Here is a 12,556-nt window from a genome sequence, read left to right as displayed (position 1 = left end):
GCCTCACAGGTAACAATAAATCATTTGGTTGCTAGTCAGCGCATGTGTCTGTCGTTAACGTGTTTCGTCTCGCCTAGCGCTGTTTTACTCAACCCTCCTTGAAAGCTGCTGTCGTCACAGGACATACCAGCACGCAACAAAGACGTTGAATTGCTGATAGTGTATTTATCTCTTTCATTCTGGTCAGTTTCCTAATTGACTGAAGCATGCATCTCGACAAAAGAGCTAATAAGAGGCCGGTAAACCAGTAATCCGTGTGGGTACGTTTGATGTCACATTCTCAAAAAAAGTGCTTTGTTTTCTTAAAAAAATAAACATCTCTGCGATTCAATCTCATGGCCCCATTCAGTGATCAGTAGCAATTCCTAAATGCATAATATAATAGATTACAACTGTGAGTGGCTGATGCAGTGGGCAATCGGAATGACAAACGAGACGATTGCAATTGGAGCAGCTAATCACGGATCAGCACTGCACGAAAAAGGAGAAAAGAGCTCAGCAGGCCTCGCCGCAGGGGCCTCATTTTGCCCTGACAACAACCCGACTATTTATTTTACCTCTTTTCCGGAAGGCAGTCTTGGTTTGGACAACAGAACTGGTTAATGAGAATGCTTGCCAGCAATTTGTCCTTACATTACAGGCTGCAGCAAGAAAAAAAAAAAAAAACATTGTACGAGCGAGTAATTAACAATCGGGAAACATTGCTACATATCCTGCCTTAGCAATGCCTGCAAGTCAGTGCTGTACTCGCCTCCGTTGTGAAGGGAGCTAATGACAATGGAATTGCGCCGCAGGTAGAGTCTCTTCTCTACGCTGCATAAATAGGTGTAGAGATGCTGTAAAGAAATTTCAAGAACGCTTTTAATCAAATTCTTGCCTTGCGGAGATTGATCTTTAGTACCCTTCTGCCCCCTTTGAAGGCCAATGGAAGGCTGTCGGTCCCCAAATAAGCACGTTCTCAGAGTTGAAAACAGACGGGGAATTCAGTGGCATTTTTAAGGTCACTTGCTCTAAACAAACTGTCGCTGCGCCTTGTATGACGATGATTTGAAAGAAACATTTGTTCTAAAAATGAAGACTGCTGCAGAATCCAGACATTCGATCACGGCGTTGCTATATCGCAGTGCCAGAAATAATGACATATTATTGAACCCCTTCAAATGTGTGACAATTTCCTCGATCACTCTGAAACGCCTGCTTCCGACGCAGTTTGGCTAGACGATTATAAAATATAGAGACTAGTTCGAAATAAGTGCATCCTCCCATTCATACCTTCAACGAAATCGCAACGGTGCGAGGATTGCATACAGAATCTCTCCGCGATGTAATACTGGAGAGCTATTTAATTAAGACGCACATAAACAGTTAAATCGTCGCTATCATTAGCACCCTCTCTACGCCTAACGCAGTCTCAAGGATCTCTCCTACTATCCGCTAATTTACCCCCCCCCCCCTCATGTGGAAGCTATGGCAAACGTATGCATGTAAAGTTCTTAAATTCATCTGCCCACCAAATATTTTGGCGTCCGTTGTCACGCATGTCTTAACTCGGAACTCAATCTGTTATCCTTAACGAGTATAGCATACCTTTCTTATCTTCAGATGTCGTGCTCAAGCTCATTTTCTCTTACAGATTTCGGCTAAAATGCAAATAAGTCGCGTTTCTTTCCCTGTTCTTCATGCTATATTCTTGTCTCCCAATGCTATACGCATAATTTTCTTTTCACTCACTGCTTTCGTCCATTCCCGTTACATCCATTTCGTCTGTCTCGTCGCTTGTTTCTCATAGGAGAGCACCGGTAAGGTACAACCATTCCATACATTCTGGTGAATTTATGTTCATAGAGAATCGTCGATATAGCTTCCATCCATTCTTATTTTTTCCTTTATTGCAATCCCATGTTCCAGACCTAGGATCATGAACTGACCTAATTAGATGCATTCTCTCACCTCTTTCAGCGCTTAGGTACCAATCGTAAACAGCTCGTCCCTCCAGGCCTGTTGAGCATTGCGTTAAATTTCTACGTATTATTTTTAACACCATGTCTTCATATTAAGGCCGGTGGCCATGCTTTTGCAATTAATCCCCTCAATTGCTAAGGCCGTGTTCCTAGCAGCTCGCATATTACTATGATGTTTTCCGTTAAACCTTACCCCGAAATATTTATAATCCAGGTCCTCCTGCTCCTGTACACGCAATCGTGAGCAGCATTACAGTGCTCTTGTATCGCTGCGTGGCACCGTTATTGGGGGCTTTATTGCCGTTTCTACGGACAACTATGAGGGCTGCGCAGCCGATATATACTCATCGACATCCTGCTGTATTTGAGCGATCACTTTATGACCGCTGTGGTTTCAATTGAGTCATATACTTTGGCATCTCTCACAGCCAGAGTCGCTTTGGGGCGTTAAACCCCAAAACCAAACCAATCATATGCCTTCTCGTAATCTTGGAAGACAATCTCTTTAAAAGGCTGGCTATATTTGGCGCATTTCTTTACTGCCTGATTGATTGTGCATGTCAGTTTTCGAGTAGCGTTCATCGAACTCGGTGTAGTCCTTATGCTGATTGAAGTCCGAGCAGTCGTAACTGCATTTAACTTAGTAGGTACCTTGGAGTCAACTGGTAGTGTCTCATCTCTGTGTAAACTTACAAGTTATTTATGTCCCTTTTCGTAAGGACTAGAAATATTAGCGTTGTTCTGGCATTACAGCCCGCTCAACGTCATAAGATATTCATTTACAGCGCGGCTAGTTTTACTAGCCTAATTTCGTCACCGTGCTTAACAGTCTAAATTCATCTCATGCTTATCGGATTCCTTATCCCTTCTCATTGCAGCAAAGGCTTTATTGTCTCCCCCTTTCATTACTAGCGCGATGCTCGATTTGTCTACTCTGTTGCACATATACTGGTATCTTCCTGGAACTTTCTTCCTGGAACTTTCTGCGGCGGTATTGATCTTTGTAAAGCTTCTCGGTTATTTAACAATGTGCTTCCGATTGGTATGAAATTTCTCTCCTTGTCTACTAGACCATATCTTTTTTCCGAATTTCTTTTTGACCTCCCTTTAGCTAACTTTCTCAAAGGCTTCAAAGGACTCGATTTTCGTTATATCATTGTTTCGGTTACTTGATGATTATCGGTGAACTTTCATAACTGTGTTTTTTCTGTTCTGCCTGCTGAGCTATAAGCGTTCATAGTTCGAAGTTCTTTAAATAAATTTTTTGAGCCTTTGCAGGGAGCTTACAGGCATCCTGCTTAATAATCCTATCACCTACTATTACTCCCTAGCAATACTGGAGAGATTATCGCTCTTTGCTTCAACACTGAGGCCGTGGTCCTCGGTTGAATCCAATTATCTGCTTCGCAGCAAGATCTTGAATTCCTCTAGCTTCCATATATCGGTGAACTCGTTAATGGTATTTCTCCTAACTAGTTCCTCAAGCCCTATCTTCAATTATAACATAATTAAACATTACCATTCTGTGATCACTACAACAGATTTTTCCAAAACCCTATGTATTATGCACGATTCCAGGGAAAAGCATAACGTGACGACTTACATTTTTTTTTCATGAATAATGAGGCTCTTTCGCGTTCTCCTCCTGTTCTCTCGTCTGCTGAAAACGATGCTAGTAACCAAAATTTAACGCTGCATATATGAAGGTCGAATGGATTAATCCACTCCTCTCACATCAAATTTTACACCCTGCACATCCTGTGAACTAACAGAAGTATCTGTCTTAAATAAAGACGCTGCTCCAATGCAAATATTGCAAGTTCCTTTCGTCATGTTTATTAGCGGCCGGAAGTACGCCAAGAAATGTGTTCAACGACTGTGAGCAGTAAAGGAAAGATGCCAGCCGCGTCATATTTTTTATAATGTGCAATGTAAATGGATTGCTTCCTCTTTTGCGGAAGAGAGCTTCTGTGTATTTAACCAACTTGCACTAATAGGATGAATTTATATCCGTACATATTGAATATATTTTGCAGCAATGCAGGCGAACTAGAACTGTTGCTATTACTGTAACACGTACGCTTTGATAGAAGGTTCAAAGTACGCAACAATAGCGTATAGATGCTTTTTTTTAGCACAGCATCAACCTGTTGCATCATATTTGTTCTTTTTTTGCGTGTTTAGGCCCGATACATTGGTATTGAAATTTATCTCTGCCCCTTTATAAAGTTTGCCGACCTGAAGAGTGCAAAGAGGGGCTCATTTTGATATGCTAAGAACCCGACAGTCGCAGAAGTAAGATACAAAGGAGATATTTTATTTACTATTAACATTACTCTTTAATGAGAATTACCAGTGTGCTTCATATTTACCAAAAGGATAATTGATCAAAAATGAGAAGAAAAGAAACAACTACGTGCCACCAGGACGTCCGAACGCATGACCTTGGCTTGTCGCGCATACAGTGCTCCGCAAACTGAGCTCAGGTGGGCTACCTTCTACTTTCAAATCTAGCTACGTCGCGTTTAGTTCGACAGCCAGACATGACGCAATCTGTACTTTCTTAAGTGAGTGTCTTCCTCAGCCATTCTGACCGTAGCTAAATTCAAAGGACAGTCTATATTAATGAAGTTGTCTTCCAGACTAAATAATTTCCCTTAGAATGTAGACAAAGTTTTGCCGTAGGTACTTTTTCTCGTCTCTCTTCATTGCTGTTCAGCAAAAAAAAAAAAAAGAAAAAAAAGAAAAAAAAAAACAAGCAGACTACAATATACTCAGGAGAGTATGACCATCACAATGCTGTCATTTTGCTCGTTTTTTTTTTAAATTGGGCTGTATGTATCTAGATTCAAGTGCATTCATAAGAAATTATATTATGGCTTATATTGACTAATTATTCAGTAGAGATCTACCCTCCAAGAGATGCAGTTACTCCGCATTTTGTATGTGTAAATCTCAATTGGTAGTAAAATATTTCTTGCCGTCCTCAAACACCTAAAATTCTGTTGGTTTGTTTTTATCCACCCTTTCATTAATACAAACTTCTGATACAAACGTGTTACTGTTATAATGCTTCGCAATCTAGAGCGCCCTTTATAATTATGTATTAGGGTACAATACATTTTCTCAGCAAGTGACGGCGCTAGGGAACGCGAATATGCCAGCCAGATGCCCCAAACTGATTTAAGGTTTGTTCATTTAATATGGAATAAATTGGTGCTCGTATGCACGTACATAAATGCAAGCTTGTCGCAATAATTATGTTCCGGCAATCTCTAGGTACGAGCAACTTACCAGTTTGGAAGAGGACATAATTGCGCAGTAGGAGACGTGTTTCTGGTCACAGGAGGAAATGAGATAGCCGAAAGTAATAACACGAGCGCCTAGACCGTGCTAATAATTAAGACTGCCATTCACCTCTTCATCTGCATGCTTGGCGAGAGAATAATTATTATTAATCGTGTTAGCCGCGGGTGTACACTCTTGTGCCGTCGTCGCATATATCCGGCAGTAAGAAAACTTCATCTTCTTGCCGTTTTTTGAGGCTCCATCCTCGGCCGTGCCACTGATTTCGATTAAGCATAACACCTTTGCGGATAGAGTTAGGAGCGTTATAATAGTCAAGTTCTCTGAAGCTCTGGCAGGAGTAGACCCAAGGCGTATCGTCCTCATTTGAAATTCTCACATTACCGCAGGCGCCCGGTGTTCCTTGCAAAGTCTATCCACTCTCATTGTACTCAATTGAGAGAAGGAGGTCAAGCACTCGTATCAGAGTTTCTATTTCAACCTTCCACTTCTTGGAGCAGAGGCCAGCGGGCAGCTGACACGTCCATAGGCAACTGTTGCTTTGTTTTAAAGCGTGGCATTCACTAGTGTGAAATGACGTTGCACAATCATATTTCATCAGCATGACTATATGCCCACAGCAGGGTGAATTCCTCTTCAATATACCTGGAATTCACTGTATCATGGGACAACTACGGATATCATGCCCCTGCCACGCATGCCTTTTTTAGGAATCAACTTCGCTACCCTTGGCGGTCTTTGGCTATCTTACCTTCACATTGCATGTCCTGTCCATCCACGCTTCTGATCTTTTTACATAGAGTGTTGCATAAGCAGGGTTTTTTTTTGCGAATTAAGCATGGAGGCACACTAAAACCGCCCGGAAAATTGAGAAAGGAGTGGCGCACCCTCTTAATAACCTGCTCAGCTTTGTCGCACTTACAGTGTGCACGAGTTTCATGTTTGGATCCACCGATCGATCAGGATCGGAGTAATGTGGCGCTAGTTGCAACCTTCCTCGCGCCGAAGGCAACTGCATGTGTGCTTGCACTTCGAAGGACACAAACAGGTGATTATACTCACAACACCCACTATATTTTGGATTGGAAGTTGAATGCATAAATTTTGCCCCCCCCCCCCCCCCCCCCCCCCCTCGTAGCTCCTATCACATCGTGCTTGCTGCACGAGATTCTTTGCAGAACTGCGATTTCAAAAAAAAAAAAAAAAATCAAATATAGTGAATAGTAACCTTCTTTACAGCAGTTACGAGACCATCACAGTTTCAGTCAACACGAAGTGCGTCATGATGGGAAAGCAGAAACTCAATGACCGTTCACCCTATTCGTCGGAGGTACTCTATGCATGTTCAATTATTTGGTACCTGCTCCCGCAGCAGGGGTGCAGTGGTTAAGGCGCTCCACTACTGTGCCCAAGGATGCGGGATCGAATCCAGGCCGTGGCGCCAGAAGCTAAAAGCAAGAGGCCTCTGGGCTGTGCGATGTCAGCGCACGTTAAATAACCCCAGGTGGTGGAAATTTCTGAAGCCCTCCACTACGGCGTCTTTCATACCCCGATTCAGTTTAGGACGTCAAACCTCATAAGCCAACTATTATGAGTTACATTGATAACGCCACAACAGCCCTGGCAGACTGATCACTGTTTGATCAAAATCTTGCTGTTGCTTCATTGCGGGATCCTTTATAAGTTACCATCTCATTACTGAAAGGCAAGCCCTTCACCTTATGTTTCCTAAACAAAGGAAACGTGTTGCCTGCAGTTCGGAATATTACATTAGCTTGCGGCGTCTGCAGAATGCTGTAGCGCCAGCCCTCAGTAACGACATTTATAAGGACTTTAGTGAGGACTTTCGATCAGGCTCATTAAAAAGCGAACACACCACACCACAATTGTAACTTGTTATTTATTTACAAAATTTACATAGCCAACGTGACTCATTGTAAGTTGAAATATGGGTACACTTACATGATTGATTACTCGGCAATTCGAAACAGGAAACTGCTTCCCAATAATGTTGAGCACATGACTGACATTTTATTTATTTCTCACTGTAAGTATAAAACATTTTTTAAAGCTTTAAACGCAGCCTCGTGATTAGTAAATTTTTTTTTTTTTTTGAAAGGAAGGTATAGTCTTGAGCAGACGTTTAGTTTTCTCTTTCTAGATGCCACAGAATTATAACGACCACTAGTGTGTTTCAGAGAGAGCAAAATCCCTCCAGCTATATTTCATGAAGTTACAACAATGCGTTTTCGTAGATATTTACATCTTAGAGTAATTTTAACAACGCCTCTTTCAATGCTTTTGTTTTCGCTTTTGTTTTATTTGCGTATTGTGTCGATCTAATGGATGCTGAATTGTGTCGGCGTACGTGCCACCTAGCACAGTATCGGCAGCTATATCAACATCATCGCTCGCTCAATCTCTTTAGCTTTCCAAGAGCACGTCTGCGTAACGAGAAAACACAATACGATCGTAAAATATTATTTCTATAAAGTCACATACAGAGCAAGAAAGCACAGTGTAAACAGCAATGTAACCCGTAACAATAAGGCCGAAAGTTTCGACCTCTGCTTTTAAGAGTTCAGGCCTTAAATAATAAATATTTGCCTTAAATATTCCTCAGCTCTTGTGAAGAGTGGCCATTTTTGCAGCGGTTGTAAAATCTTCGTCTACATGTACAATTCCGCAGCGGATGGCGCAGTGCTTTAAGTCGTTCAAAAAAAGAAAAGAGGAATGTTCTTTCAAAACAACAGAGCTATATAGCTCATATACTCGAGATGGTTTCTGGTTGAAGTTCGACCAAATGGATCTGTAAAGCAAGAACAGGAAAAAAGTGTTATCTCCGAGCATCGCGGGTTTTCATAATAGGAACACCTTTGTTAGAAATGCCATTTAATTAGGAGGAAACCGGAATACTGCACGATGGTGTTATGAGCGCAGGATAATAATTGTCTAAAAGTATGATACACTGTAAAATCTGCGGTCGCCCTAAGTACTTAAGACTGCCTTCGGAAACTATTGGGAAGAGATCGTGTTTTTCAATAAGGTAGAGGCAACTGAGAAAAATTGTGAAACTCTGCTATCAGCATATAAGCAGAAAATATTTCCTCTTCCGACACGTAGCGAAATCTTCTTTTAAAGTTCGACCCCCGCCCGTAACGAGTAGATAGGAGGGACATAAGAACAAATGGCGAAAGGTTTTGACAAAAAATAGCACGAAAGTTACAAGGGTCTTGAAAGAAGAACCGGGGGTATAAAGCAAGAACGCAAAATATCATATGACGAAAATACTGCGCTCTGTTATGCGTCTCTGTGCTCTGTTGTACGTCTCTACCAATTTCACGTAACTCATTTTTCATGAAGGCTTAGGAGAGCAGATCTGGATATAAATAGTATTAACACTTCTCGGTACACGCGTTACTTCAACTCATCATATACCATAACAATGGCTCTATATATTGCGTCCTCATCCACCTCGTACTCTCTACCCAACGTCCTTACTGAAGGAGGGTAATAGTAGGAGCAATAAGTTTAACGCCCTTTTCCATCAATCGCTGGCATCTCCATACGAAATAACGGCTAGCAACTAAAGAGTCTTCAAATTGGGCGTAACAGGATCACCCGCTTTTGGAACTCTTCACAGCAAACATAATCGGTTACCCCCTAACATGCACACCCGCATAAGCTTACCTTCCACATTGAAGTCTCTCAAACAAGCCTGTGGGATAGTTTTCAGCTCTTAAAATGCGCCGCAACACCCATGACACCACACATTGGGCTACAGATTGTCACTGAGGTTGCAACTAATGTGCCTTACACCAAAACCTGAGCCGTATGTTGTTCTTGCTAATAATAAATAACGCATGCCTCAAGCTGAACCGATGCGGACAAAAGTAAACGGAGCACGATATTTCCTTCTAAAAGTTTTCACGTAAATGTGATTGAAACTGGCAGTCGTAGTATGTGCAGATCGGTAGTAGTCGCCAGTGGCCTTTCACTTCGACAAATATTGTTTTTATTGTCTCCAGTTGAGAAGGCGCGATTTTACTTTTAACGAGAAAGCGTGTCTCCGTTATCTTATGTCCGCACCTGTACATCGTTTACATTAGATAAATGAACAGCTTCGGTGACAACAGGGCATGCGAGCGCATGTGGCGTAGACAACTTCACCACAGAGTGCTTTGATTGAAACTGTTACGGTCATTTAAAACCTAACTGGTCGCGTAGAGGCTTTGCTGAAAGTTTCGCTTTGGTCTGCGGCCTCGATGGATGTCAAATTAACCGCGACGCCGCGAAGCGACGACACAAAAGTCACAGCGATGCTGTCGGCCCGCCAGTCTGGCCTCAGCTGACGTCAGCAGTGTGACACAAAGTGTTGACCAAAGAAATCTATCTACTTCAGACGCGCTTCCGGCCGCCGTGTCTCGTGTGAAGCCGCCTACCAAGCCGAGCTTTTTCTTCTTCTCATCTTCTAACGTGTGCTATAAATCTGTTGTTTATCTCCTTGGTCATTACGTTTCTTCTCTGTAAATGATGCATGTCTAGTAAAATAAGAATTAGAATAATTATTGACTCATATATATACCTAGCAAACTAATTGAAATATTCTACTTCTCACTGGGTGCCACCCCCCCCCCCCCCCCTTCCTGTAGCCCACACGCAGCCGCATGGCTCAAAATATTTTATTCAAGTTACCTGGTTATAAATGTATTGAGTCCCTAAAAAAAAAGGGTACTCTGTATAGTTAAGCCCTTACGGTTCCCAATGGCGACTACTGAATTTGAAAAAGATGGTCTCATCATTCCTCCAGAGATTTGCTGCTAACCGTGCGCCTTGACTACTCATACATTACTCTGAAGCAAACATCGGCCCGAATAGTTTTGGGTAATACTGATCGTCTGTAAGAGTAGAACCTTCAGCTAATTGGTGCCGTATGGTATCACATAGAGCGGTGATAATTGAAAGCCCAGCTGCGGTGAAACAGTCTTGTTGCTTCACCGCAGCCAGCCGTGTTGTTTTGTGTTCTTCCTTGTCTTATCGCGCTGCCTAATATTATTATTATTATTATTATTATTATTATTATTATTATTATTATTATTATTATTATTATTATTATTATTATTATTATTATTATTATTATTATTATTATTATTATTATTATTATTATTATTGTTATTATTAGGTGAACCAACTAAGGCAACTTCATTTCTATTTCGAGGTCTATTCAACCATAATCTCGTTTCTAAAGTTTTGCAGTCTTCCGTAAAACCGCCAGTTTGCCATCAGAGCATTCTGTCCAGTACTTGTATCTGAGTATAGAGGTACCCACCGGTGTTGTTTTAGAGGCGTGGCTGAATTCAGGTTGGGTCGTTTTGAAGGGCAATGCGGCTTCTCGGTAAGGTGGACATGCTCCTTTGGAGTCGCACCTGTAGTATTCCGGTGAAGAGAGGACGCTTGTTTTCCCTCTCGAACCCACCTGCGTCGACGCTGTTTTCTGTCGTGCATGTATATTAGCTTAGATTGCTCTACGTTTTTTTTTTTTTTCTATTATACACTAGTATTGTTCTCAATCTGAACTGCTATGTTACATACAACGAGTATCACGAACAGTCATTCAGTTCACTTTCACACTGCTGACAAGTTTCAGAAAGAAACAGGTCACCACGAACCAAAACGAAAAGGAGCAATCGTGCAGAAAAAAAAAAATTGAAACTGACAAGAAACGTGAGCGATGAATGGCGCACACGAGTTTTTGTCAAGTCCATGTCGGCTTGCAGACAAAGTCTTGTCCAGCTGTCCTCTGCGTCCGACTATACATCCGTGCATATCCTCAGTGGATGTCACTCATGCTTCGGCAGAGAACCGCAGCAGTGTCCGGGTTCACAAGAACGAGCTTCTTTTTTTTTTTTTTTGGACGATTGTTTGGCGCGCTGCTGACGCTTCAGCTGTGATGCCTTCGGCCGCATTGTGTTACCTCGTCATCGTGTACACGTGCACCCAACTGACGACGAGGAGGGCAGCAAATTCGGCGGCAACCACCGATGAAGTTGGAGGGCTGGACGACGAGAGAGGCTTGCCATCATGCTGCATTGCCGCCGGTTTTTCACCTGGGAAGAAGAAATCAGTTTAAGCTATTAGGAAGATTCCACCGAGGTCCCTAAACTGCACCTCATGCCGAGTAATAGGCCCTGCGCTAAGCTCTTGGGGCTTTACTTAATCAAAAGTCACAGCGCCAACTCTACGATGCGGGTGCATTGCCCTTAATACAGAGAGTGCTTGCGAATGGAAACATAATGACAAAGTTATAATGAAGATAGAGAGGCGGTAGAAGTCTGCAGGGATATATATATAGGGGGTATTCCATCCCACAATGTGAAAGAAGGGACTCCAGCTTCAGGTGTCAAATGAGATAGGAATGTTTCAACAACGAAGTTTTTCGGTTTCATCATCATCTGTGAGCAGACGAATAAAAATGCACCATTTGAGGAACAGGATATTGGGGAGAGGGCAGGGAAGTTTTGCTCATTGAATGGCGCGCACGCGTATGTCTCTCTATCGCCTAAGTACAAAGTAAAATAAAGGCGCAGATGGAAGAGTCTAGCCGTTAGTGCTACCTATACGAGGGGTTCTTTAATACCTTCACTTTTCTGCATTGTTGATTAGAACAAGCATATGCCACCAACGGCTGTTCCGCAGTATTTAGTTTGCTGTATACGCAGTTGTCAAAACTATCGCGAGCGGAAACTATTATTTAAGAAACAATCGCCAGAACTATACACAAAGAGCTAGTCGTGAGGTTCAAGACGGCTATAAATGAAACAGCATAATAGCTAGCGAAATACAATGGTTTTATAATAGATATGCATTATAGCTGCAAGATCACAACGCCACTCAGGTGTTCTAGGTGGTTATGATGTTGGCGGCAGACTATTTCTTATTCCCTAGGCTTCGAGCTACTGTTACCCAGAAAACTGCATTTTCTCACCCTGTTTCAGGAGGCGGGAACACAATGAACTGCGGACGGAACTCTTCTGAGGCACGATTAAATCTGCACGATCGCAAGGGCAGTGGGCGTACTTACTTACCGCTATTGTTGTATACGGGCGCGTTAGGGCTGTTCAAAACAAAGTTATCACGTGTAAGAAAACAGCGAATATAAAGTTGAAGATACCGGGGCAATTGGATTTACATCAATCCCTCGCACCCCTTTTCTCTCTCTATAAGGCCCCCGCCATAGCTCTTGCACGGGTTGTTCTTACTCGGGCATTCTGTTTTCACTTACGAAGGCG

At 42.3% G+C, this 12,556-nt stretch overlaps 1 protein-coding gene across 1 annotated transcript in view; it reads right to left on the bottom strand.

Moving 5' to 3' along the window:
- Positions 1–11,237: 11,237 nt before the first annotated feature.
- Positions 11,238–12,556, bottom strand: part of LOC146198547 (zwei Ig domain protein zig-8-like) — a 209,684-nt gene continuing 208,365 nt past the window's right edge. The window contains exon 5 of the mRNA XM_084591929.1: positions 11,238–11,374. Within this exon, the coding sequence (XP_084448055.1) occupies positions 11,238–11,374 (137 nt within the window). The remainder of the gene's footprint in view (positions 11,375–12,556) is intronic.

Source organism: Amblyomma maculatum, chromosome 2 (assembly GCF_055883805.1).
Source record: "Amblyomma maculatum isolate TAMU_Amacu chromosome 2, ASM5588380v1, whole genome shotgun sequence".
In the NCBI taxonomy this organism is placed as follows: Eukaryota; Metazoa; Arthropoda; class Arachnida; order Ixodida; family Ixodidae; genus Amblyomma; species Amblyomma maculatum.
The sequence above is the reverse complement of the archived record's forward strand: the minus strand, read 5'-3'. Positions and strand labels throughout refer to the sequence as shown.